At 48.2% G+C, this 25,557-nt stretch overlaps 1 protein-coding gene across 1 annotated transcript in view; it reads left to right on the forward strand.

The window, feature by feature from the left end:
• The first annotated feature begins 2,037 nt into the window (after window positions 1–2,037).
• The window catches only part of VPS45 (vacuolar protein sorting 45 homolog), a 52,461-nt gene continuing 28,941 nt past the window's right edge, over window positions 2,038–25,557 (forward strand). Inside the window, exons 1-13 of the mRNA XM_065420020.1 lie at window positions 2,038–2,243; window positions 3,311–3,445; window positions 5,957–6,017; window positions 7,859–7,938; window positions 8,465–8,533; window positions 9,738–9,875; window positions 10,307–10,417; window positions 12,828–12,962; window positions 13,368–13,481; window positions 14,174–14,341; window positions 21,875–22,033; window positions 23,214–23,321; window positions 23,848–23,969. Coding sequence (XP_065276092.1) covers window positions 2,151–2,243; window positions 3,311–3,445; window positions 5,957–6,017; window positions 7,859–7,938; window positions 8,465–8,533; window positions 9,738–9,875; window positions 10,307–10,417; window positions 12,828–12,962; window positions 13,368–13,481; window positions 14,174–14,341; window positions 21,875–22,033; window positions 23,214–23,321; window positions 23,848–23,969 — 1,493 coding nt within the window. The 5' untranslated portion in view covers window positions 2,038–2,150. The remainder of the gene's footprint in view (window positions 2,244–3,310; window positions 3,446–5,956; window positions 6,018–7,858; window positions 7,939–8,464; window positions 8,534–9,737; window positions 9,876–10,306; window positions 10,418–12,827; window positions 12,963–13,367; window positions 13,482–14,173; window positions 14,342–21,874; window positions 22,034–23,213; window positions 23,322–23,847; window positions 23,970–25,557) is intronic.

The following is a 25,557-nucleotide window of genomic DNA, read 5'->3' on the forward strand; positions in this document are numbered from 1 at the left end:
AGCTGGGGGAGAAAATGGCACATTGAGGGCAGGAGCAGCTAAGGGAGCATCCCTACGGGGAGCTGGCTCACTTGGGTAGCTGAATGGGGCAGGGTGGAGGGGAGGTTGGCACTGCAGGTGCAGTGGAGCCCTTTCAGGTCAGCCCTGCCCAAGGCTCCGAGGCAATAACCAGCGTTTCCTGCACAAAGCCAAACAAAATGGTCAGCAGAGGAACGATTGTTCTGAACCTCTAAGCTGGGCAGAAGACGCTGCAGCCAGCAGCAAGGAAACCAAATAACTCAGCCATGTCACCTTCAAACTGACACAGCATTTGGAAACGGACACTTTTAATTCCAGTATTTCACAGGGGATTCCTTTCTACGGCAAAATATGACTCAGACTTACACCCCACCCCCTCCATCTTTCCCCAGTGGGGGGTAAATTGAGTATACAGTGGGGGGGGGGAGGGGCCTTAAGGAGAGGTCCTGTATCTCTAAGATCTTGTGGTTTCATTAGAGGAGAGGGGGTTGCCCATTTATTCTTGGCAGAAATTCACCCTGTTATTGTCAGCATGTGGCACAGTTGACTGCTGCCCTCCATCTGAGAGATGATCCGTACAGCCAAAGGCTGCCCTCAGTTATACCCCCAAGTGCCCCAAATTTGAGCTTTCAGGCCAAATTTGGCTTATAGAACTTGGCACTGGGGTGTGTGCTCAAGAGCAGCAGAGTGGGTTGGCATGGGGGGGCAGGAGCTGCGTTGGGGGGGGCTTGGCACTGCGGGGGTGCAGAAGCAGCTGGGAGGATTGGCACGGGGGGCAGGAGCAGTCAGGGGGCTTGACACTGGGGGGGCAGGAGCAGCATATGGGGGGTTTTACTCTCCCTCCTCAGTGTGAGTCAACAGAAGTTCAAGGTTGTTGCTCAACCTTTATACAACCCCCTTTGGCCCAAGCACCTAGTCAATATTTGGGACTTTGGCAGGTTGTTTCTGTCAAGAGGAGAAATTAGGAGTCAGATATTTCTTTGGTGCTATCCTGTTTATTTACAAAGAACGTACACAAAGTCTTGTTTCCCTAAACACAATAGAAACAAACAATAGCAGGCAGTTTCCTTGCTCAGAAATGTAGGTCTGCCTTTCCATGTGTCCAAAAGAACCTCCGTCTCTTGGCTTTGTCCCAGGGCCACGCTCATCACAGCTTCTCTTGCTTTCTGCCTTTCATACACAGACCCACTGCAACCCCTAGCCCCAGTGTTTGCAATCTTTCCCCAGGAAAGCTTCTGTCATCCTTGTCTTGGGATGTGGCTTCCTACCATTTCCAGCTATCACTATCCAAAGAGGTGTTTAATTGCTCCTGAAAGAAGGGTGGTTAGCCCACCCATCAGCTGTAATGAGGTCTGCAATTGTCCATAGCATAACACAGCTCTTTTTTTCTCTCTCCAGGTATTAGGCATGCCATTGTTTTCTCGCAGGTTGAGCGTCAAAATTGTGCAGGCTCTTAGGTCTCAGGCTAGAGCTTTAGGCCAAAAATAAATAGAATTAAGGGTTGTGGGAGAATTGTCATTTGGGATTCTGTGCAACTGTTTGTCTTGTAGTTCAATGGCTGCAACAGCCTCCGCACTGTTTGTTTGGAAGATTTTCTTTGCAGCCTAAATAAAGTTTAGATCCTGATGATCTGCAGGGGCAAAAGGGAACAAAATCTCCTCTTAGCTACCAAAATGATGCCAGGTGTCAAGCGGTGATAATAACATTGAGGGTGATTTGCTGCATCTCAGGGAATCCTGCAGGAAAATGCTTCATTGCAAGAGGGTGCTCCTTTAAGCACTGTTCCAAAATTAATCCCCAGTGTGGTATTCCCCCTTCCACATGAGAAAGACTTGACAGCTCCACAGCGTAAAGTACATTGAAAACACACCCACGCTGCAGGAAATTGACTGCATTTAGGCTGAGGCTGCTGGGAGTTGTAGTTGTAACCCCTTCCTACGAAAGAGGATGGGTGTTGCCTGGCAGTACATTCCTCCGCCTTGTGAACTACAACTCCCAGTGCTGCAATAGGAGGAAACAAGGAAGGAAGCAGCTGGCTGCACAGGAGAAAGGAGGAGTTGGTTGCTCTGTGCCTAGTCTAGTATTACCCACTGCAGAAGAGACAGGGAGAGGAAAGCCAATCGCTTGCAAAAATGAATGTGGTCTTTGCAGTGAAGCAATATGTGTCCAAGATGATTGAAGACAGCGGGCCTGGGATGAAGGTCCTCCTGATGGATAAAGAAACGGTGAGCTAGGCCGCTATGGCTTCTGCATTTACAATGGCATCTCCTCGGCCTCTGTCATTTTGTCTTTCATGAGCTATTGGGGTAACACTGGCTTTTACCCCGACCACAGGCTGCAATCTTCCTCTTGTGATGGTGTGGATCTACAACAGGGGCCAGCAACCTTTCAGAAGTGGTGTGCCGAGTCTTCATTTATTCACTCTAATTTAAGGTTTCGCGTGCCAGTCATACATTTTAACGTTTTTAGAAGGTCTCTTTCTATAAGTCTCTAATATATAACGAAACTATTGTTGTATGTAAAGTAAATAAGGTTTTTAAAATGTTTAAGAAGTTTCATTTAAAATTAAATTAAAATGCAGAGCCCCCCCGGACCGGTGGGCAGGACACAGGCAGTGTGAGTGCCACTGAAAATCAGCTTGTGTGCTGCCTTCGGCACCCGTGCCATAGGTTGCCTACCCCTGATCTACAGGAAGATAAATATCTCTTTGCTACTCTAGTGCATGCCCTGCCCAGGGAGTAGAGGGAGCTTATGGCTTCCTAGACCCTCCTTCTTTCCTCATCTTGGCTCTAATAATTTGCAGACTTGGTGTCCTTTCCTAAGCAATTTGCTCCTGGGGGAGTATCCTGCCAGTGCTGGGCTAGGGAGCAGGCTGCAAGCCGTTCTGCTCTGTATCCTTAGTGGGACGAGGAGCAGGTTGGAGAATGGGGTATCAAGGAATAGTGTGAGATGGCTGCTCTCAAACACCAATAAATCTTCTGCCGCGCCCGCTCCATGAACACTGCGGAGGCCATGCTTTGCAGTGTTAGCCCAGTGCACCGAGGGCTGCTGCGCACCTGCATATTGACATAAAATTGCAATGAACTATCCAGGGAAACTGAGGTACAAGAGGTGAAATGATCTATCCAGGGTCACACAGCAAATCAGCAGCAGAGTCAGGGGGAATGAACCCAGGAATCCTGACTCCCAATCCTGTGCACTAACCATTAGTCAACACTCCCTTGTCTCAGTATCTCATGAGCCTGCCCCAGCAAGTCAGCATAACTTGGCTTCTCCTTCTTTCTCCCTGCAGACCAGTATCGTGAGCATGGTGTATACACAGTCAGAAATCCTTCAGAAGGAAGTTTACCTCTTTGAGCGCATCGATTCTTTGAACAGAGAGACTATGAAACACTTGAAAGCAATCTGTTTTTTGCGACCGACAAAGGTAAGCTACTTTTGTAAAAGCAGCTGCTGTCTGCATTGGCATTTGTTCTGCCCAGGTCCTATGTACAAGCTGAGCAGATAATGCTGGTATCTAAGGCTCTGATCCTGCAAATACTTTCCCACGTGCTTAGAGTTATGCTTCTGAGCAGTCCCAATGAATTCATCAGGACATCTAATGTGTATAAAATTAAGAACAAGTTTGTGTTTCACAATCAATGCCTTAGTTTGATAGCTGTACAAACTTTACCTTGTCCACTTTCCTGGAGTGAATAATTTAAAAAAACAAACAAACAAACAAAAACCTTTAACCCTCCCCTTCTCCCCCCAACCCCTAAATGGCCCCATTATACAGTGTGGGCAAGTTGATGTTGTACCTGGGCTGGTAAATTTCCTGGTAGTTTTCATCTTTGCAAAAACTATTTCATTCATGAAATAAATTAGATAATGAAAGCCACCAACAATTCCCTGTAACTTCTTACTGAGCATGCTCAGCCTTTAGTCTAAGTTGAAGGAACAAACCCTGCTCCAATTTGGATTTTGAGTAGTATTGCTAACTCAAAATGTTCAAACATCAATCATGTTTGATATTTTTCCATCTGATTTTAGATCCTGTAAGGTTCATGTTTCAGAGTAGCAGCCGTGTTAGTCTGTATCCGCAAAAATAACAGGAGTACTTGTGGCACCTTAGAGACTAACAAATTTATTAGAGCATAAGCTTTCGTGGGCTACAACCCAAGGTTCATGTTTTCAAGCGATTTTCTTCAACCACAAGGGGTTAGAAACTTACTCTTTCCTTCTTTTCTTTTAATGGATAATGGAATTTTCATGTAGTCACATGACTCCAGGAGCTGTGGCTTTAAGAAAAATGCAGAATTGTGAGAGGTGGCATCATGTGGGAGCAGTATTATTATGAAACAGAATTTTGTGGGTCACGACGCACCATGCAAAATGGCACATTTATTTAGTCTATAATACGTGTCTATAATACTCACTGTAGTAGCTGGGGGTCTGTCTGCTGAACTTGCAGGATGGGTTCAATGATCCTGTAGGCTTTTTCCCATGTCTAATTCCCAGAGGGAGAGAGACATCTGCCTCATGGCTTAATTTTTCCTTCTTATTAATACTGCTTAGCACAAATGTAGGTCAGAATATTGAAAAGAGCCCAGTTCCCAGCCAGGCTGCAAATAAATGGCCAGTTTTTCAGATGAGCTCAGCAGTCAGGGGCATATCAGGGGCTGAACTCTTGAAAATCTGCTCTTAACTGTGTCCCTGGAAGCTACTGAGCATTGAGGAGAATCTGGCCCCGCTTTAGGTGCCTAAATGGGACGTCTTGAAAATTTGGTTCCAGTTGTAGCGCTGAGCACATGGAAATCTGGCCGTGAGTTCCTTTGAAAATCAGGACGATAGTCAAGCCTCAAAGGGCAGGTCCTGGAGGGTTTGTACCTCCTGAGGGAGGCCAGAGGATTGGAGCCACGAGCTCTGATGCATGGCCACTGTGGAGGACATGGGCCTAGCAGCCAAGGCCTGGGCTACACTAGCTGCGGGGGGGGGGGGGGGGGGGTGTCGAACTAAGATACGCAACTTCAGCTACGCTATTCGCGTAGCTGAGGTCGAAGTATCTTAGTTCGACTTACCTGGCCGTCCTCACGGCGGTGAGTCGACCGCCGCGGCTCCCCCATCAACTCCGCTTACTCCTCCTGCCGAGGTGGATACGGGTGTTGATTTTTGGGATCAATTTATCATGTCTAGACGAGACACGATAAATCGATCCCCGATACATCGAACACTACCCGCCGATCCGGCGGGTAGTATAGACGTACCCCAAGTCAGCTGCATCCAGGGCTGCTTGCAGGGAGATCCTTCCTGTAGGTTTTCCCTCTTCTACGAGTGAGGAGAATTCCAGTCTGGCCTCTTGCCGGAGCAAGTCCTTAAACATTGAGAAGAGCTGGTTTTTTCAAACTTTTTTGGTCTGAAAATGCCAATTAGTCAAAACCAAAACCTTTAGCAGTGAAGGGTCAGTTTTGATGAATTCTCTTACTTGCAATTTTTTTGAAAAATAAGTTTAGAAGTTGTTGAAACATTTAGTTTTGACTAGTTTCAATGAAAAATCCCAGTTTGAAATGCCTCCATTCAAAAATGGAAGCTAATTATAGTTTGAAAGTCCATTTCAATTGCCCCAAACTGAATTTTTTTTTTCCCCTGGAATTTCAGTTTGGAAAGATTCTCAGAATTTTGGCTTTTGTCCTGATTCGGGAGGGGAAAAATTCTCAATATCTTGAAAATATTCAAAGGACAGGCAAACCGTTTTCCACCCGGCTCTGGTATTGAGTGCGCCCAGAATGGTGGTGCTGCAAAACCCCAGCCTCCAGTGATTTTTAGCAAGAGCATAGTGATTTGCAGAATCAGGTCCAGAGTGCTGCCAGCTTAGAAGCATTAATTAGTCTAATCACCTATTGCATAATTATTGGGACATTTTCTGATTTTTCTCCGTCTGGGTTTTCCTTTTATCCAGGAGAACGTGGAATACCTCATTCAGGAGCTACGGAGGCCCAAGTACAGCATCTATTATATTTGTACGTATGTCCTGGTTCACCAAGTATTTCAGACCCTCTAGGCAGATTCTGATATGATGCAAATATTTTCTTCTAAATGTGAAGCATTCTTAAAGTCCTTGTTTCTGTACTCATTCAGTAGCCTTCTGATGCTCAGTCTCACCTCGGGAAGGCCTGATCTACATAGAGATTTTTGTACCAATTTAACTCTTTTGGTGTGGGTTGTTTTGTTTTCATTTTATCAAGAGAGTCAAATCTGTACAATCCTAAGTATAGATACAGCTATACCATAAATGAACTTTATACAGGGTTAGCATATTCCCCCCCAAAATTGATGGGAATAAGCTATACTAGTATAAGAACCAGTATAACTGTGCCCACACTAGGGGGTTGTACCACTTCAATTAGACTGGTTTGAAACCAATATAGTTAAAGCATTACATAGACACAAGCCCTTGGATGTTACTTCCCCTCCTACGTGCCACTAGTCTTGAGTTTTTGCAATATGTCCCGCCTCTCCCCCCTCCAAGTAACCTCATGCCGAGCTGCTTGTCCTTCCAGGCTTTACTTCGGGCACTGAAAAATGCATTGTCCTTCAAAGTTCTTTCATCCAAGGATCTCAAAGCAATTGGGCAATGGGTCGCTCTTATTCTCCAGTGGGAGAACTGAGGCACAAAAAGGTGAATCCGCTTACTGGAAGGTCACACAAGAAGCACGTGTCATGTTCAGAAACAGCGTCCAGGGGTTGTGATTCCTAGTACCACAATCTTACAACCAGATCTCGTTCTCAGCTGCCTACATCAGCAATGCTCATAAGCTGTGCAGAGCAGTCTCTTGTAAAATTATGAGAGATTCTTGTCCTCTTCCTCGGCATTTTCTCTTCTCTGACACGACCAAACCGGCTGCCCTAGGATTGAGGGAGTGGGCTGACAACATGAACGCTGACCTCAGTTGGCAGTATATTCCACAACCAGCAATAACACTTCACACTTCTAGGGCTTTACATCTTCACAATCCTTTACAGGCGTGAATTTAACCTCCCACTGGGGGTAAAGTAGGCCATTCCCATCCCTATATTACAGATGGGGAAACTGAGGTAGAAAGGCTGAGAGAGTGACATTATTTCGCTTTGGATTTGAACCAGAGCCACGGTTAGAATTTAGTGGAATGTACTGGTCCATGGGTGCCTAGAACAACTAGACTGAACCTTTCACTGACTACTGGCCCAGCCTGGTGTTTTTCAAGTATTGTGTTCATGCTGTGTAATTCTAGAACTTCTAGTCACACTTAGTATTGGGTTTAAATTCAGTCCTCTTAAAAAAACAGGTTCCCAACCTTTTTTCTTTCTGCCTTGTGAGATTCATGGGAGTGGGCTCAACCAGCCACTAGATGTCATTGTTGATCTGTATGAACACAATGAAGCCGGAGAAGAAACACGTGTCTAGATGGAAAAAAAATGCAGTAAAAAGTGGTGGTGGCTCAATACAGATTAGAAATAAATGAACACCATGGTGCCTAGATGCCCCAGCTGAGATCGAGGCTGCACTGTGCTGGGTGCTGTACAATCACATTGCAAGAGATGCTGTTATTGATTTTACTGAGTATATCATGGGCTTGGTGCTGCTGCTGTAGTTCAAAGTGCCCTAGCTGGACACATGTTAGATTGGGAGCAACATAAAGGGGAAACATCCTGTGCCACTATCCATGCTGTACCTGCTCTGTGTCTAAACACAGGAAAGCTTCAGTCTCCATGGTCATCAACCCAGCACCCTGAATCATCACGTGATGTTCATGTGGGGGAAATCAGGTTACAATAATTATCACAGCCATTATTGACCTGTGTCTCGCGTGTCTCCTTTCAGATTTCAGTAACGTGATCAGTAAGAGTGATGTAAAGTCACTGGCTGAGGCTGACGAGCAGGAAGTTGTGGCAGAAATTCAGGTGTGTATAATATTATTTAATATTTTACATGATTCTCTCCATCCCAAAGTACTTTCAGAACTGATCAACAGGCTACATATACTTGTCACTGCAGCCACCTCTGGGGAATAACCTCAGCAGCCATTGAACAGTACATGCACAACAACACTATGCAGCAATTTAGGACTAGAAGAATGTATACACTGTCTAAAAATAATCTGCCCCAAGCTGCCAGAGCTCCTCTGCCATAGCAGGGTTGGTACGTGTCTCCCATAGCGGTGACTGACAGGCATACACGCAAAAGGTGGAGTAAAAGCCATATATCAGGAACAGACTGGAAATGCCAGCAGTGATAGGAACTCTGAGAGTTGTGGGGGGAGGAGTGAGGACGCTGGGAGTCAGTGGGGCTGTGAATCACTTACGACTTTAAGGACGTGTCCCTATGTTCAGGTGTTTGGGCTGAATTGCTGGTGTTGAAACATTTGCTCGCATAGGAGGTGTAAGTGTTGGTGGGACGCTAACTGTACTTACTTGTGTTTCTTGGCAGGAGTTCTACGGAGATTACATTGCTGTGAATCCACACGTGTTTTCCCTCAACCTCCTGGGCTGCTGCCAGGTATGGAAAAGACTAACGCTCCTCTAGGGTCTCATTTTGGTTGATAGCTGGGATTGAAGGAACCAGAACATGGTCACAACTAACTGGACACCCTGGGAAACTAGGATGTTCTAGCTTGCAGCCCTTACTGTGGAGCTGACCACTTTGTCAATAAATGAAAGGCCATGGATTGGAGGTGCTATGTAGATCGTCCTCCCCCTTAGTGTTAAATGGACTCCCTGAGGGGCAGAGATGGGTTACTTTGAGCCTGAATTGCTGCCCATGTTGCACCTGCTCTGTGGATTCAAACCCCACAGCTGTCAAGCCAACACCTTAATCTCTCAAGTGTCACGGTGCTTGTCTTCTGTGCAGCCGCCTGGATGGTTTCAATAAGAAACAGTTCAAAGCCATTCCATAAGGCAAAGACCAAGCAGAAAGAAGGAGTGAAGATGCACATAGGGCTATTTGGAAACCTCCTAGATCATTTCCTGGAGGAGGCAAGGAACCTGAGAGAGAAGTCAATTAAGAAAATACTACGGTCCTCATGCTTATTAAACCTCATGCTTCAGGGTATAAGCCAGTAGAGGTCAGGATGATTCCTAATGTGGGTTTCTTGTGCCTTCCTCTAAATCAGCTGGTGCTGGCCACTGTCTGAGACAGGACACTGGGCTAGATGGACCTTCAGTCTGGCAATTCCTATGTTCCTCCAGCAGTCCTCACTCAGGAAGAACTCCCATTGAAATCGACAGAGATTATACATGAGCAAAAACAGCAGGGTTGAGGCCTGTGTGACACCATTGAAATAAAATTCTTCAGAAGATCCAAATTAATTAATCCTAAATACTTTTTTTTTTTTTTTTTTTTTGCTGTGTCCAGTAAATATCTTAGTGCTGCTGCTCTGCCTTTGAATATAGGCTCTGGACACTAGCTGAAGGGAACTGTATCTATGACTAGATAGCTTTGAAAAGCATCCACTAATTTGTGTTGTGTATCACATTTTGGACACTCAATTTGAGACCCCCTTCATCCTGAACTCCGAGGTATCAGCACCTTCGGCTTCCTTTGACTTCAGTTTGGATTGCTCAGGACCTCTGAAAATCTGGCCTCAGGTTGAGCACCCCAAAAACCATGACACCCCAAATTAGCAGCTGCTTCAGCAAATGGTGGCTGCGTTCCCTCTTTCCTGACGCAGTTGCCAGGAATCAAAAGTATTCTTCATTTTCAGGGTCGCAGCTGGGATCTGGCCCAGCTGTCCAGAACAGCCCAAGGGCTGACTGCTTTGCTCCTGTCTCTGAAGAAGTGCCCCATGATTCGTTACCAGCTCTCCTCTGATCCTGCAAAGAGGCTTGCTGAATGCGTCAAGGTATGGAATTGCCCTGCACTGATTCTGGCAATCTACTTGTACTTCCTGTCACAAATCTGCAGCGTTTAAGAGGAGAAAAATATTCTTTTGGGGGCTGTTCTTTGAGATTCCTGGCTGTGCCACTGATCTGCTGCATGACCTTGGGCAGATCGCTTCCCTTTTCTGTGCCTTGGTTTCCCCATCTGTGGAACAGGCAGAATGCTTGTTCCCCAACTCTTAGTGGTGTTGTGGAGATTAACGAATAGATTCTTGTCCAGCGTTTTGAGAACCCTGGCAAAATGCAAGGTATTCCATTAGCAGTGCTTACTTATAACAGCACACTCTCTCTTGCGCTCTCTGTTTGCTTCTCACTGCCTAGCACCCAGGCTGTAGGGAATTCTTCCCCTCTGCAGTTAGGACTGACTGACTTATCTGCCTTTCTGCTCCTCCAGCAAGTGATTACTAAAGAATACGAGCTGTTTGATTTCCGGCGCACCGAAGTTCCTCCGTTACTGCTTATTCTGGACCGGTCTGATGATGCCATCACCCCACTTCTGAACCAGGTGAAAGTAGCTCTTGCTTGGCTGGAAGTGATGAGGGAGGATGGGAACGTGGGATGCTGAAGTGCCCATGGCGCTCTGGCACTAGCTCAGGGTCCTGGGGTTTGGTTCACAGCACTCAAGGGAAAGATTTAAAGTAAAGCACGGTTCCCTCCTTAAAAAATTCTCACCATCTCTGGCCTAGTTTTCAGCATCGCCAGATCCTGCTGGCTTCAGTGACAGATCCAGGTGGCCTCCGGAAACTCCCGCCATTTGTGTATCGTAAAACATGCTTTAAATGCAGGGCCTAAACGTCTTAGCCGTGTCCCTCTTAACGGATTATCTGTAGCGCCTCCTTGGCAGCACATCTATCAAATGACCTTGCATCAGCGTGTTCTCCCTGCTGCGTTATGGATGAGCACTAGCATGGATTGTGTGGCGGGTGGTGGTTTTTTGAGCAGTACCGTGGCTGTGCTGCGGACTTTGGCATCCAACAGCCCATTATTTGTCTCCTTTGATTTCATCGGGATGTGTTCGGGCGCCAGTTGGCCTGATGGTTGGGTAATAGCTGTCTCTGCAGCAATGCTTTCTCACAGGGCAGCCAGGGCGTCTGGATTGATGGTGGGACACGCTGCTGGGAGCTGAAACACCTCTTCAGTTTTCATCCAGTACTTTTTCTCCTTCTGGCCGGGAGAATTTTCTCAGGTGACTGGATGGTTCAGTGGTTTGGGAAAGGAGCCTCTGTTCCCTGCATGGGCACTGATTTAAATCCAGCACAGGTCAGTGGGGGCAGTAAACTCTTAGCCTCTTCGGCCTGTGTAAAATGAGTTCATTGAGTCTCAGTCCAGTTCAACGGGCCAATGCCCCAGCCACAAAAGCCACCATCACAGCTGGCACTGAACTTCAGCAGAGAGGCCAAGGACTGAGCGGGCCATGGAGACTGACCTCCCCTTTTACCGGTAAGGCCCCATCTATGCTACAAACACAACTGTGTCGGGAGACCTGGTTACAGCACGGCTACTCCTTGGCCCACTCATACTGTTCCAGTTTGTAGTGTAGATGGGACTCTGTCACCTAAAGCCTGGGACATGCACTAGTTATGGAATGTGGGAGTAACCTGGTCCCTGATGCAGTTGTGTTTAGCGTAGCTGGATTCTAAAGGTCTCTCTAGACACATTCCTGTGCTCGTTCAGCGCGTAGACAGCTTCCCGCCCCCCCTCCCACTTGATGCTAAATGTGCCTATAGGGTGACTTCATCTGCTACTCGGATCAAAAGGTAGGGAAGAATTTCTCTACTGCCCTGGGCCCTTCTGGCTCATCGACCAGAGTGATCTGGCAGTGTCAGAAGCCCAGTGGAGTCCTGGTTCGTAGGGCTAAGGACTGCAGGCAGGAGAGGTCCCAGGAGAACGTTACCTGTGGTACAGAGACTTCTTCAGACCCAGTGCAGAGATTCAGATGAGTGTAAATGGGGTGGCAAACATGTCAACGCTTTGATCAGCTCGCAAACTTCCCTTCCAATAACATTAGGCTTCTCGGGCTAAATATATAACGCACTGATCTCCAAAACCACACATTCCTCCTCCTGCATAAGAAGCAGAAGAGCAAGCAGGAAACGGTACAGCTTGTAACAGCAGCATCTCTGCAGCCAAAAATACACTCCTGTTCACGGGCAGAGATGACAATAGTAAGCAAATGGGTTCTAACAGGAATATTATTCATTGTCATGTCTTGGTGTCTTTACTTTGCTGTACATGGGTTGCTTTTGAATACAAATACAACAAGCTGTCTGGAGCCGTGACTGTGTTCCTGGGTGTCAGTACAATGGGGCCCTGATCCTGGATGGGGGGCCCAAGGTGCTAACTTATTAGCAATAATAAATGTGATATCTCTTACAAGATGCTGGCAGTCGGCCTGGGGAGTTTCCATTTTACAAGGTGTAAGGCATCGGGAATATTGTCAGTTTTGTTTTAAAAAACATTGGTCTTGATTCTCATTTATGCTACGTCTCTGGCAGTGCAGAAGTGCTTTAAAGTAGGTGCAACCATAATTCGCTTTAAGTGTCCCCTTTGGGTCCGATTACTTGCGCATGGCCGCTCATGTAGACGTTCCATGCTAGCTCTACTCTTGCTAGCTCGCTAAAAATAGCAGTGAGAGAGTGCCATGGGACAGGCCTCAGCGTGGGCTGCAGCAGCCTGCCTCTCACGTCGCAGCGTCCTCACCGCAATTTTTAGCAAGCTGGCTAGAGCGCAGGTAGAACAGGTACGTCTACACGAGCGAACAGCCCGCTCCCAGCTGCAATGGAGGTGGGCCCTTATATGTCAGAGTGGTATAAAGGGGCCTTACTGTAAATACAAATTAGGTCCATTATATTTTAGTTGTGATTTCAGTCAAATGTTTGTCTCTCCTTCCCCCCCCACCCCCCAACCCTTCTTAGTGGACGTACCAGGCCATGGTCCATGAGCTGCTGGGGATTAACAACAACCGAATCGACCTCTCTCGAGTACCCGGCATCAGCAAGGATCTCAGGGAGGTGGTTCTGTCTGCTGAGAATGACGAGTTTTACGCCAACGTAGGTAGCTGGGTGCTGTGATGGGAGGGAGAGCTCTCAGGCGGTCTAAATTGGGGGCTGGGCTCTATTCCTGATTCTGCCACTGAGTCGCTGTGTGACCTTGGGCAGGATCTGTCCCTGCTCTGTACCTCAGTTTCCCCATTTGTATACGATGATGATGACTGATGTCCCAGGTAAATTCATAATTATAAGCAAGCAGTGTCCCAGGCGGGCTTTAGTGCCTATTCATATTGCCTAAATGAAACCATTTTGTATCCCAGAGCTCGTCGCTCACACTCAGAGCGCAGCATGGGAGTATGCAATAGACCCTCCTAGAGCTTTGGGAGCTGGGGGCGGTGATTTCCAAAGAGACCCGCTCTCCTGGGAGCCGCCTTCCCTCCCATCCCCCCTGTCTGTCGTCCACAGAACATGTACCTGAACTTTGCAGAGATCGGGAGCAATATCAAGAACCTAATGGAGGATTTCCAGCGGAGGAAACCGAAGAAGCAGCAGAAGCTGGAGTCCATAGCGGACATGAAGGTAAAGAGGACTTACGCGATTGACCAGGCATCTTGGAAACAATCCACTGCAGGACATTGCAAATCACCAGCGTTTACCACATCCCTGCTTCGTGCCCTGATACTGGTGACTCAGTCTTCTGTGGCATGTAGGCTCCTGGGGGTGGAAGCCGTCTCTCTGGGCTGTGTTGGTTTGTACAGCCCTCGCACAACGGGGTCCTGGTCAAGGACTAGGGTTTCTAGGTGCTACTGCAACACAAATAACTATCCCAGTACTCTGCGCCTGCACCCTCCTCCCTGCTTAATAAGATCCTCTTCAGCACAGCCACCCACCTCCAATGCGCCATGCAACAGGGGCTTCTCCAGCCCCCAGTCTGCCAGGGTTCAGGATTTGAAGTAGCAGCAACACCTGGGTGGATTTCCACTAGGAAACCCTCTGGACACCAAGAGAGTGAGCTGCAGAGAGCAGCTGCTCCCTGTAAAGATTCCTTCCAGCTGCAGAGCTCCCCCTGCAGGGCACACCATGCAGAGGTTCTCTGGGGAGACCGGGAGTACCCGCCCTGCAGCACTGATCTCACTCAGGCTGGTGTACATCAGGAGGTAAGTTCCACTGAAGCCAGGGGAAATGCACTGATGTAAACCCGGTGCAAGTCTTGGTTACTATATTCTGCTCGCCATTTTCAAGAGGTTTGAGTTTCAACTTCCCCGTTGCAGGCGTTTGTGGAGAACTACCCGCAGTTCAAGAAGATGTCGGGCACGGTATCGAAGCACGTGACTGTGGTGGGGGAGCTCTCCCGGCTGGCCAGCGAGCGGAACCTGCTGGAGGTGTCGGAGGTCGAGCAGGAACTGGCCTGCCAGAATGACCACTCCAGTGCTCACCAGGTAACCCAAAGCCCAGAAACCAAACCTCCTTCATCCTTTATCTGTTTCCAGCAGGGTGGATCCTGCTGCCCTTCTGCTTGTGGAACTAGTGCTAACGTCAGTGGGAGTTGTGCACGTGGAGCCTACGGGGCTGGGACCTCGGATGGTAGAACTAGCTTCTCCACCGCCATCCATGTAATTCAGACAGGAATGAATCCTGAGTAATGATAACTAACACAAATGGTTGTCACAGTTTGCAAGCCCCAATCAGCTGAACATGCTCTGTTGCTATATTTGGGGAGCGTCTGAATCATGCCTGAAGAGTAGGATCCTGGAATACAACTATCCTTAGCCTGTCTGTTCATCATGTGCAGCCCCCGTCTCATGGCAAGTTGCCAGTGCAGCCATCGGTCGGATGAAATTTGAGCATCCCTCTATGGTGGGACCTTTGGTGCTTACAGAAGCTAGTAGGGGTGCTTTGCTGGGGGACTTGGGTTGATTTTGCTAGAGCTCCAACTATTCCTATTGGTGTTCACTCTGTGACAGCTATGCCCAAGCGTCCTTATTGGGCATGTATATTTTTGGAGTGAGAGTCCCACGTCAGATTTACTAGGCTAGAGGCAAGAATGTTATTTCTCAATCCCTGGGGGTCGCTTCTGAGCTCCTTTTGAGCCAATTGCTAAGTGTGAGCTAGGGCATGTATGATTTGCTATGTTCAGATAAAGCAGGTGGTGAGAGAACTGTCAGTTGCCTTGACTTAAAATTAGTCATCTGATGAATGCCCCATGCATACAGTTGATTAAAAAGGGACGCTGTCAGTAGCAGTCCTTCCCTGGGTTACTAATACTCCAGAGGATGATTAGAATAGAAAGGATTCTGACAGTTTTCTTTTCCTCATTTGGGCTGTTTGCTTGCATTTTGCACTTCACTCGCCTTCACATGTGAAACCGAGATTACTTCTATAGCACTGTAGGTGTGCGTGGTACTTTGACCTAACTAGACTGGTTGGTTTCACGTTGTGGTTTGCAGGCCGGGATCATGCAATGAGCTCTGTGCGAGTGAACACCTGCACACACACATTTTGTAGATTAGTCAGTTTCACAGTAGGATTCGCAGGCCTCTATGACACAATGAACTCCAGGTTGGGTGGAACCCTCTGTCCATGAAAAGCCCCAGTGGTGTCCATGAGGCTGCACATGGTCTATGGGGTCCAGCTACAGAATTGGGACCTTAGTCAGTTGCATTGATTCTCCTAGACTAGCACCATGCTTCAGTGTTTGGGTTTCCAAAGCCACAAGGAAATGACTTAAGACAAAATCAAGAGTCTTTTCATTAACAAATTGGAGAATTGGTCTGAAATTCAGTAAAGATAAGTGCAAAATACTACACTTAGAGAGAAAAAAAAATCAAATCCACAGCTACAAATGGGGAATAACTGGCTAGTTGGAAGTACCACTGAAAAGGACCTGGGGATTATAGTGTATCACAAATTGAATACAAGTCAAAAATGTGATGCTGTTGTGGAAAAGGCTAATATTCTGGGGTGTATTAGCGGGAGTGTTGTATGTAAGCTGCAGGAGGTCATTGTCCCACTCTGCTCGGCACTGGTGAAGTCTCGGCTGGAGTACTGTATCCAGTTCTGGGCGCCGCTCTGTAAGAGGGATGTGGACAAACTGGAGAGAGTCCAGAGGAGAGCCAAAGAAATGATAAAAGGTTTAGAAAACTTGATCTCTGAAGAAAGATTAAAGAAAACTAGACATGTTTAGTCTTGAGAAGACTGAGGGAGACCTGATAACAGTCCTTAACATATTTGAAGACTTCTCAAGAAGACAGTGATCAATTGTTCTCCATGTCTCCTGAGGAGAAGACAAGAAGTAGTGGGCTTAATCTGCAGCAAGGGAGATTTAAGTTTGGAATTTAGATTATATTAGGAAAAAACTCCCAGGCTAGTTCAGCTCTGGAACAGGCGTCCAAGGGAGGTTGAGGAATCCCCGTCACTGGAGGTTTTAAAGAACAGATTCGACAAACCCCTGCAGGGATGGTCTAGGTTTACTTGGTCCTGCCTCAGCACATGGAGCTGGACTAGATGACCTCTCGAGGTTCCTTCCGGCTCTACATTACTATGATTAACATTAACCAAAAAAAATCCCAAGCATTTTTATTCCTGTTAGATGTTGTAAAATCCCAATTCCTCTTCTTTATATTTGAAACCAGCCTAAATGGAGCAAAACTATATGGCTAGTGTGTCTCTGCCACTCTTCCCTGTACACACAGTACTGGTAAAATAGCATTAACAAACTTCATAATTTATGACTATGTCACTGAAAGAATGAACTGGCCTTACAGCTTTGAAACTGAAAAGAATCAACAATCTAAAACATGAAATCCAATTGTGATCAGATTGTGTTTGGGAAAAGCCCTTGCCTGTGAGCCCTGCCCTTATTTTGGGTTTGGGTTCTTTTTACACAGTATGGAGCTGCTTAAATAAAGGATTTCTTTGGCAAAAAGGCTCAGAAAGCCTTGAAAAGGGACTTCTGTTTGACAGCTGAGTGTGTAGACTGATGCTCTGACCCCTTGATGGCTCATGGAATTCCATGACCTGCCCCAGAATCTGACAGTACGTCAATAATGATCTGTTGAGGCTGTTGACTAAACAATGCTGCTGGCTTGTTTTTTTCCTGAGGGTGACTGTGTTATGACACACAAAGAATGCAGCCACAGACTCCGTATTTATCGTTTTTAAAATGCTGCTGATCTATGTACCGAAAATGTGACTTTCAAAAAGAGATTTCACTAAAAGGAAAGCTCTATAGTGTGATAAATGCTGTCACACAGTAGGAAAGTATTACGTTAGCGATCAGCATTTGCAAAGAATTTGAAAGGCATTTCTTTCTAATCTGTGGTGGTCAGTGCTCCAAGAGGGTGGCTATGTGATATTAGCTGTCCAGATAGTCTAATCTGTAGGCCAGACCCTCGGATGTGCACGTACAGAGCCCAGCATAGCCGTGTTGGCTGGCGTAAATCAGCATCATGCGGTTGAAGTCAATGCAGATTTATGCCAGCTGTGAATCTGGTTGATTTGTGTTCATTTGCTGTGTTCTGATAAGGATGTACTAATGTGGCGTCTTAGCCATAAAAGGGACTTGCTAAAACACCCCCTTGGAGTCCTTGGCTTATGCTGTCTCCTGGAGCAAACGTGATCTAGAAGCTGTTTATAAATCAGTGTTTGAATTCTCCTTGCCAGCACCACATGCACCTGCTGCCATCTTTCAGCCTCTCACATCAGCAGTAACAGAGATTCTGCAAAGTGCCTAGCACGTAGTGCTAACAAAAAATGCAAAATAAATCCTGTTAACTGGTGATGCGCTCCATGATGGAGGAGGCAGAAGAGACTCCATCTTCCGCTCTTGTAGCTGTATCAGCCCTTGCAGGGGAAATGGGAGTAAGAACTTGTTAGGTAGTAATGATGGGGCTGGAAAACACAGATGCTAAGAGCCCAGTTCTCGCCTCTGTCTTTTCTACACACAGTTTTTGTATCAGCGTAACTACGTCGGTTAGAAGTGTGTGTACAGTTGTTTCCCCCTCTCCCCCCAAGATAGTTATACTGCCACAGCCCTTACTGTGGATGTAGGTACACAGGTATAAGAACATAATAGCAACCATACTGGATCAGACTAAAGGTCCATCTAGCCCAATATCCTGTCTTCCCACAGTGGCCAATGCCAGGTGCCCCAGAGGGAATGAACAGAACAGGTGATCATCAAGTGATCCATCCCGTCACCCATTCCCAGCTTCTGGCAAACAGAAGCTAGGGACACTGTCCCTGCCCATCCTGGCTAATAGCCATTGATGGACCTATCCTCCATGAATGTATCGAGTTCTTTTTTGAACCCTGTTAGTGTCTTGGCCTTCACAACATCCTCTGGCAAAGAGCTCCACAATAAAAATGCCTTATAGCAGGATAACTGGTTTTCATTCCCATGTGAGAATAAGCTGTACTGGTATAAGCACATTTATATTGGTGTAACTGGGCCCCGCTAGGGGAATATACTGTTTTAACTATACTGGTACAGTTAAAATGGCATAATGTTTTGTGTGTAGACAAGGACTTGCACTCAAATCCATTTATACTGCCATGGCAGTGTGAAGGGATTATGAGGGAATTAATGCTGCTGGCAAGAAGAAATGTAAACCGTTGAGATGTGGTATCTTGTGCCTATCTTCTGGACTCAGAACAAGATGAAAGCTTGTTAGAAGCATTATTGGAGAGACGCTGATCCTGCTGTTGGAAATGAACAGGCGCAAACTAGTGTACTTTGGTCACATCAGGCCTAGAAATGGAAATAACCTCAAGAAAGTTAGCATGGAAGGAATGGTGGTGGGACGACCAGCGAGGAGGTGGATAGGTGGTGTGCGGGCAGATCACGCTGGGAGTGTTTTGAAGCCAGCAACAGGTTGAGAAAGCTTCTGAAAATTCTGCTATGATGTCACCAATATCCCAACATGAATAAATGGGTTTCACTTACATAGTATGAAAGGGATTCAAGGTGAGTGCAAAGGGTGAGGTGCTCCCACCCTGAGAACGCTTGATGCAGTCAGAGTGGTGTAAACGGGCTTTATTGTAACTGAGAACTTAGGGCCCGAGCGCACACAAAGAACGTGCCGTGTTTTCTGACAACAGATGCACTCTTTGGAAGATCTGCTGTGATTTTTTTTGAAGTGGCCTCTAATCAAGGATGCTTCAGTGTTTGGGTGCCCATCTTCAGACGGATAGAGCCATTTGTATCCCAGGGCTGAGCAGTTCCAATGGAAGCCAACCGGAGCTGCAGGCTCTTGGCGCCTTTGAAAAATCTATGCCTAGGTGGCACTTGGAATCAAGGCCCACTCGTGAAAATATAGGTCTCACCTCTTAATGTTCTACCATTAATGGAATCCCCCTTGGCCCTAATCCTGGAACGACCGAGATGCACCTTTACGAGCAATGGGGCAGCTGCATTATGAACTGCACACCTGAGAAACCTTTTGGAGTATTGCTCCAACTTCCACTGTACAAGCTCTCCTGGAGTGTGCTGCGGCCACTTGGCTAAAGGAGACTATGGTACAGCCAGTGCCTGACTGGACCTTTGTGGAGCTGCTAGAAAATAAATACGTGCAAACCATTCAGTTGGCTTTTTTTTTTAACATGGAAATGCCTGTGATCGGTATATCTTTAGCTGCGTTGCCCCAGGCTGTTCTCTGTCACAGTCTCCTACTGGTAGCGTAGGGGAAAGGCCACAGAAACAATGAAGAATAACCCAGTGCACCAAAGAAAGAAGGAATTGTTCTCCCTCTAATGTCACTTCAGCAATGGATAATTTCACTTGTGCCCTAGGCCCCTGGAGTACAGTACGTTTCGGTTATTCCTGTCCTGGTCTCTTAGTAAGTGTGACATTGTATATGAGTCTTTGAAGAGACGACTGCCTGGAAGCTTTTGAATCCCATTTTCTCCTGTGTGGACAACTGCTTTTCTGTTTCATCTGCTGCCCACTTTCTTACATGGACGTTGTCACTACGCACCCAGCCAGGGATCCAAAATCCGCAAGCAAACATCCCTGCAGGATCCATGCTGTGGGTGAAAGCCCATTGACATGAACCGCAGTTTTGCTGTTGACTTCAGTGGAGCCAGGATTTCCCCCTACGTTTTCATGGCTGCCACCTAATCCAGTTACAGCAACTTGTGTCCGAAGACGGGAACCCGTTCGCAATTCGACTCAACCAGATTTGTGCTTCCGCTTTGCCTGACTGTGTCTGCGCTAGTGCATTCTGGGGGATATCCCATAGCGCCTTAGCAAGGGCTAGAACACTCGGAGGTCTGGCCTTTCCCTTTAGGAGGTGAGACCACGTTCTCTAGTTCATCACAAAGACGGAGCCTCCTTCGTTTCTGTGCCTTTGAGCTGACACAGGCTGGCTTTTCTTTTGAACCTGTGGCAGATTTGTAGCGTCTGGAGGATCCTCCAGCAGCTATCAGCCCCTAACAGGAGGACTGCAGGCTCGTTCAGTCCTTGACGCCTGTTCTCTGGCATCCGGCACAAAGGAGAGCGTTAAGAGGTTTATTCGTCCCCATGCTCCCTTAAGCTTCTGCCAACTGGGCTGCGCTGTTTGCACCATTATCTCGACTGTACAACTTTGCAGAGTCCGACAGCAAGTGCACACTGATGGGGGGGGGGGGGGGGATTTATGTTGGGGCGGAGGAGAGAAGTAACGGCGCTGTTTCTTGTAATGGGAAGGAATAACATTGGGCTGGTAGATCCTGGTCAAAGGCCAATTTGCACAGAATATAATTGCCCATCTCAACCCCCTAGACAGCTAATGCAATCGTCCCCCCCCCCCCCCTTTTACCCATAATGGAATCTGTCTGGGCCCCCTGGGAGCCACGGTTGGGATCTGGGAGCAGAGCCAGGACCACAGCTGGGAGCAGAGCCGCAGTCGTGGCCGGGAGTGGGGCCTGAGGCTGGAGCTGCGGCTGGGGCAGGGCCAGGGGTGGGGCCGGAGCAGAGCTGGGGGCAGAGCGGGGCTGGGTGGCATGCCCCACCCTCCCATGGGGGCTGGCCCAGGCCCTGCTGTGTCCCTGTAGGGGGGAATGCCCCACAGTTTGGGGGCCACTGAACTAGTGGGATACAGCAGGGGTACTGAAATTCTTTATAACGTGGACCACATCTTAAGCCTGGCCTACACTACGGAGTTAGGATGACGCAAGGCATCTTACATCAACCTAACTATGGAAGTGTCTGCACTTCAATTTCACTCCCGCCAACGTGACTGCCCAGCTACAGTGATTTAATAATCCCACCTCCACAAGCGGCGTGGAGTCACGGTCGATGTACTCAGGACAGTGCCGTATCAGTGCAGATGCTGTGTTGCTTACATCAACTGTTACTGGCCTTCAGGAGCCTTCCCACAATGCCCCACGCTGACAGTACAATCGATACTAGCGCTCCTGGTGAGGCCGCGCAACACCGGCACAAGGAGCGCGCGCACACACACACACACACACACACACACACACACACACACACACACGCAATGTCATTACTGCCATGGCCTTCTGCTGACGCAAGTTAGGTTGACTTCATTTTGTAGTGTAGACAAGCTCTTAATAGGCAGACTCCCTAGTGGACACATCCCGTTCTGTTTGCAATATCATGTCCCTGTAGCAGCTAAAGCGATGGATTGCCTGGGAACGTAATGTTGGAAACGTGATGGCAGTACGTTTTTGTTGCCTCTGGTGCAAAAACCATCTTTCCTTTGGTGCTTCATTTCCTCCCTCTCTTCTCTTCCCATCGCGTACTTCTGATGCGCTCTCACTTTCTCCTCCTCTCCCCCCTGCATGCTTCCTCCTGCCCAAAGATTGCCTGAGACTTTGCTTTCTACACATGCGGCTCTGTTGTCCCTACGCAGCAGGTTTGAGACGTGATTTACCCAATTGCTCTAGAAATGCAGGTCTAATGCGCAGGGCCAAAAAACAACCCAGCCCTTGAATGCTGTGTTTGGGGGGGCCCCCTTCGATCATTGCAGAACGTGCGGCGGCTCCTGCAGAATCCCAAGGTGACCGAGTTCGATGCCACGCGGCTGGTGATGCTCTACGCCCTGCACTATGAGCGACACAGCAGCAACAGCCTGCCCGGCCTGATGATGGACCTCAAGAACAAAGGGGTTTCAGAGAAGTATCGGAAGGTAGTTGCAGCTGTTGTCCCAGTTCTGGAAGGATGGGTTAAATAGGCAGCAGATAGGAAAACACCGGGGGAGGAGGGGGGGGCATATCCTCAGCTAGTATAAATTGTCATAGCTTCATTGGAGTCAATGGATCTGTCCCCGGGTGGGAGCTAATATCTGAATTACTATGGGATGTTGTCTGCGTACCTCTCCTCCATCCTTCGTGTTACTTGTGAGCTTTCCTGGGGCAGGCACCGTATCCGCCTCGCAAATTGTACAGCACCTAGCACAACGGGGCCCTGGTCTGGACATTACTATAAAATATACAGTTAATGATCTGGGAGAACGTCTCTGCTTCTGGAGTTTGTCCCCATCTCTCTGGATACTGCTGACTTCTCCCCGCCCGAGGCGACTCTTACCCTGGCTCAGATGGGTGATCAGATGCTGGGGTGACGAGAGCCTTATAATTAGATGGAAATTTCTGAAGGACAATCCTGGTATTGCCTTTTGAAATGCCCCCAACGGCCTTAGTTGATGTCTGCAAAGCGCTTTGAGAGCAGCTGTGAGAATGGAGCTATAGACTGGCGGCATCCTCCTAAGCCCATGTCCCAGGTCCTCCCTCGACTCCCACCTCCCAAGTAAATCACTCATTTTGAACAATTCAAACCCAACTCAAAATCCCTATCCCTGCTGTTCGTATTTATTACAGTAGTGCCTGGGGCCCTGATCCATGCCTGGGCTCCGTTGTGCGAGGCGCTGTACGAACTCTCACGTGGGTAAGCTGGATTTGCTAACCCACTTAGGAGTTCTGGCCCCATGGCCTATTTGGTTCTCTGCTGTGGCTTTCTGCTTGTAATTTCTACTGGTCTCAGACCCAACATCGAGAGAGGCTTGGTTGGGGGTGGGTCCCCATTTGGCAGAGAAGTTGTGGCTTGAATAGACCATGGAGATTAAACTCCCTTCTTAACCCTTTGAAGGCACCCCACCAAGGTAGGGCCAGGGGTACGTTGCTGGGAGCATACGGGAGACACTTGCCCTGCACCTCTCCATGGCGTGTGTCGGGTTGGGGCTAGCTGGAGTCCCTTTTAGCTTCTTGGGCATCGCTTCAGCACCTTCATCAATGTTAAATCCCCATAAGCCTTCCTGAAGCTAGTTCCCCATGTGAATTGGTCGCCGGTCTCCCCTCTCTCTCTCTGGACAGCTGGTGTCAGCGGTTGTGGAATACGGTGGGAAGCGGGTCCGGGGCAGCGATCTCTTCAGCCCCAAGGATGCTGTCGCCATCACCAAGCAGTTCCTCAAAGGACTGAAGGTATTAAGAGCTCTGCCACGTGGTCCCTGGCAAAGCCCAGACAAGGACAGGGAGCATGCAGGGGACCCAGGGGTTCCACGTAGCACTGCCGTGTGGCCGTCGCATGAGAGCCAGCACCACTCGAGAGCTGTCCCTAACACAGCACAGGACTGATGGAGTGCATGCAGGTCGATGAGAGGGCAATGCCGGGGGCACCATGCACCACCTGCAGTGGCACCTTTAGTCGGCTTGTGTATATTTCAGCCAGGGCTGCCCTTTAATAAGCAATCTCCAGTGGCTCTTGCCAGCTCTGGGCATGGAGCTAAGGTTGCAGGGTGGGGCCGGTGTACACCTTCTTTCCTGGCTTTCAGAGGTTGAAGTATTTGTGCGCTCAGCGCACTGCGAGGGCACGAGGCAGTTGGTCTGGACCAACAGTCACTGCGTCCGTTGGCTGCTGTTGGTTCTGGATCGTGGTTTCGCTGGCCCACTCTCTCCGCTTCCTGCCTTGTGGCATCTGAATTAAAAGCACTTTCCCTCTGTATCGCAGGGCGTTGAGAACGTGTATACGCAGCATCAGCCCTTCCTGCACGAGACTCTAGATCAGCTCATCAAAGGAAAACTTAAGGATGGCCAGTACCCCTACCTGGGTCCCAGCACGCTCCGGGACAGGTACGGAGGGGGCGGGCTGGGGACAGGAGAACCCCTTTGGGGTAAATAAGGGATCGATAATACCCGTGTCCATACGTTCAGGAAACATTGTGATGTTTTGTTTAATGACAACTCTATGATGTGGAGGGGACTCCATAGCACTCGGTCTTGGCCTATCGACGGTAAAAGTAATAACAGCAGAGTTAGTCCATTGCTGAGCGTTTCTGGAAATCTCCCCCCATATTTTTCCCTTTGCCTTCAGACAGCCACATGCATGGAATTGCCGTGTAGCTCTGCTTTAAGAGTATTCGCCTGTTTGTCAGTTTGATTCCTTCCAGTTGCCTTGAGACAGCAGCACTCTCTAGAGGCGAAGCAGGGAACTGAAACTTGGTCTCTATTTCCCAGCTCTGCCACTGGTTTGCTGTTTGACCATAGGCAAGTCGCTTAACATCTCGGTGTCTCAATTTGACCAAGGGTGGTCAGGCATGACTTGCCCTTGGATTGCCTTCTATGACGAGATAACTGGATATGGGGAAAGCGGTGGACGTGATATATCTTGACTTTAGCAAAGCTTTTGATTCGGTCTCCCAGAATATTCTTGCCAGCAAGTTAAAGAAGTATGGATTGGATGAATGGACTATAAGGTGGATAGAAAGCTGGCTAGATCGTTGGGCTCAACAGGTAGTGATCAACGGTTCGATGTCTAGTTGGCAGCCGGTATCAAGCGGCGTGCCCCAGGGGTCTGTCCTGGGGCCGGTTTTGTTCAACATCTTCATTAATGATCTGGATGATGGGATGGATTGCACCCTCAGCAAGTTTGCAGATGACACTAAGCTGCGGGGGAGAAGTAGATAAGTTGGAGGGTAGGGATAGGGTCTAGAGTGACCTAGACAAATTGGAGGATTGGGCTAAAACAAATCTGATCAGGTTCAACAAGGACAAGTGCAGAGTCCTGCACTTAGGACGGAAGAATCCCACGCACTGCTGCAGGCTGGGACCGACTGGCTAAGTGGCAGTTCTGCAGAAAAGGATCTGGGGATTACAGTGGACGAGAAGCTGGATATGAGTCAGCAGTGTGCCCTCGTTGCCAAGAAGGCCAACGGCATATTGGGCTGTATTGTAGGAGCATTGCCAGCAGATCGAGGGAAGTGATTATTCCCCTGTATTCAGCAGTGGTGAGGCCACATCTGGAGTATTGCGTCCAGTTTTGGGCCCCCCACTACAGAAAGGATGTGGACAAATTGGAGAGAGTCCAGCAGAGGGCAATGAAAATGATTAGGGGGCTGGGGCACATGATTTATAAGGAGAGGCTGAGGGAACTGGGCTTATTTACTCTGCAGAAGAGAAGAGGGGGGGGATTTGATAGCAGTCTTCAATTACCCAAAGGGGGGTTCCAAAGAGGATGGAGCTCGGCTGTTCTCAGTGGTGGCAGATGACAGAACAAGGAGCAATGATCTCAAGTTGCAGTGCGGGAGGTCTAGGTTGGATATCAGGAAACACTATTTCGCTAGAAGGGTGGTGAAGCACTGGAATGGGTTACCTAGGGAGGTGGTGGAATCTCCATCCTTAGAGGTTTTTAAGGCCCGGCTTGATAAAGCCCTGGCTGGGA

This window comes from Emys orbicularis, chromosome 20 (genome assembly GCF_028017835.1).
Source record: "Emys orbicularis isolate rEmyOrb1 chromosome 20, rEmyOrb1.hap1, whole genome shotgun sequence".
Lineage (NCBI taxonomy): Eukaryota > Metazoa > Chordata > Testudines > Emydidae > Emys > Emys orbicularis.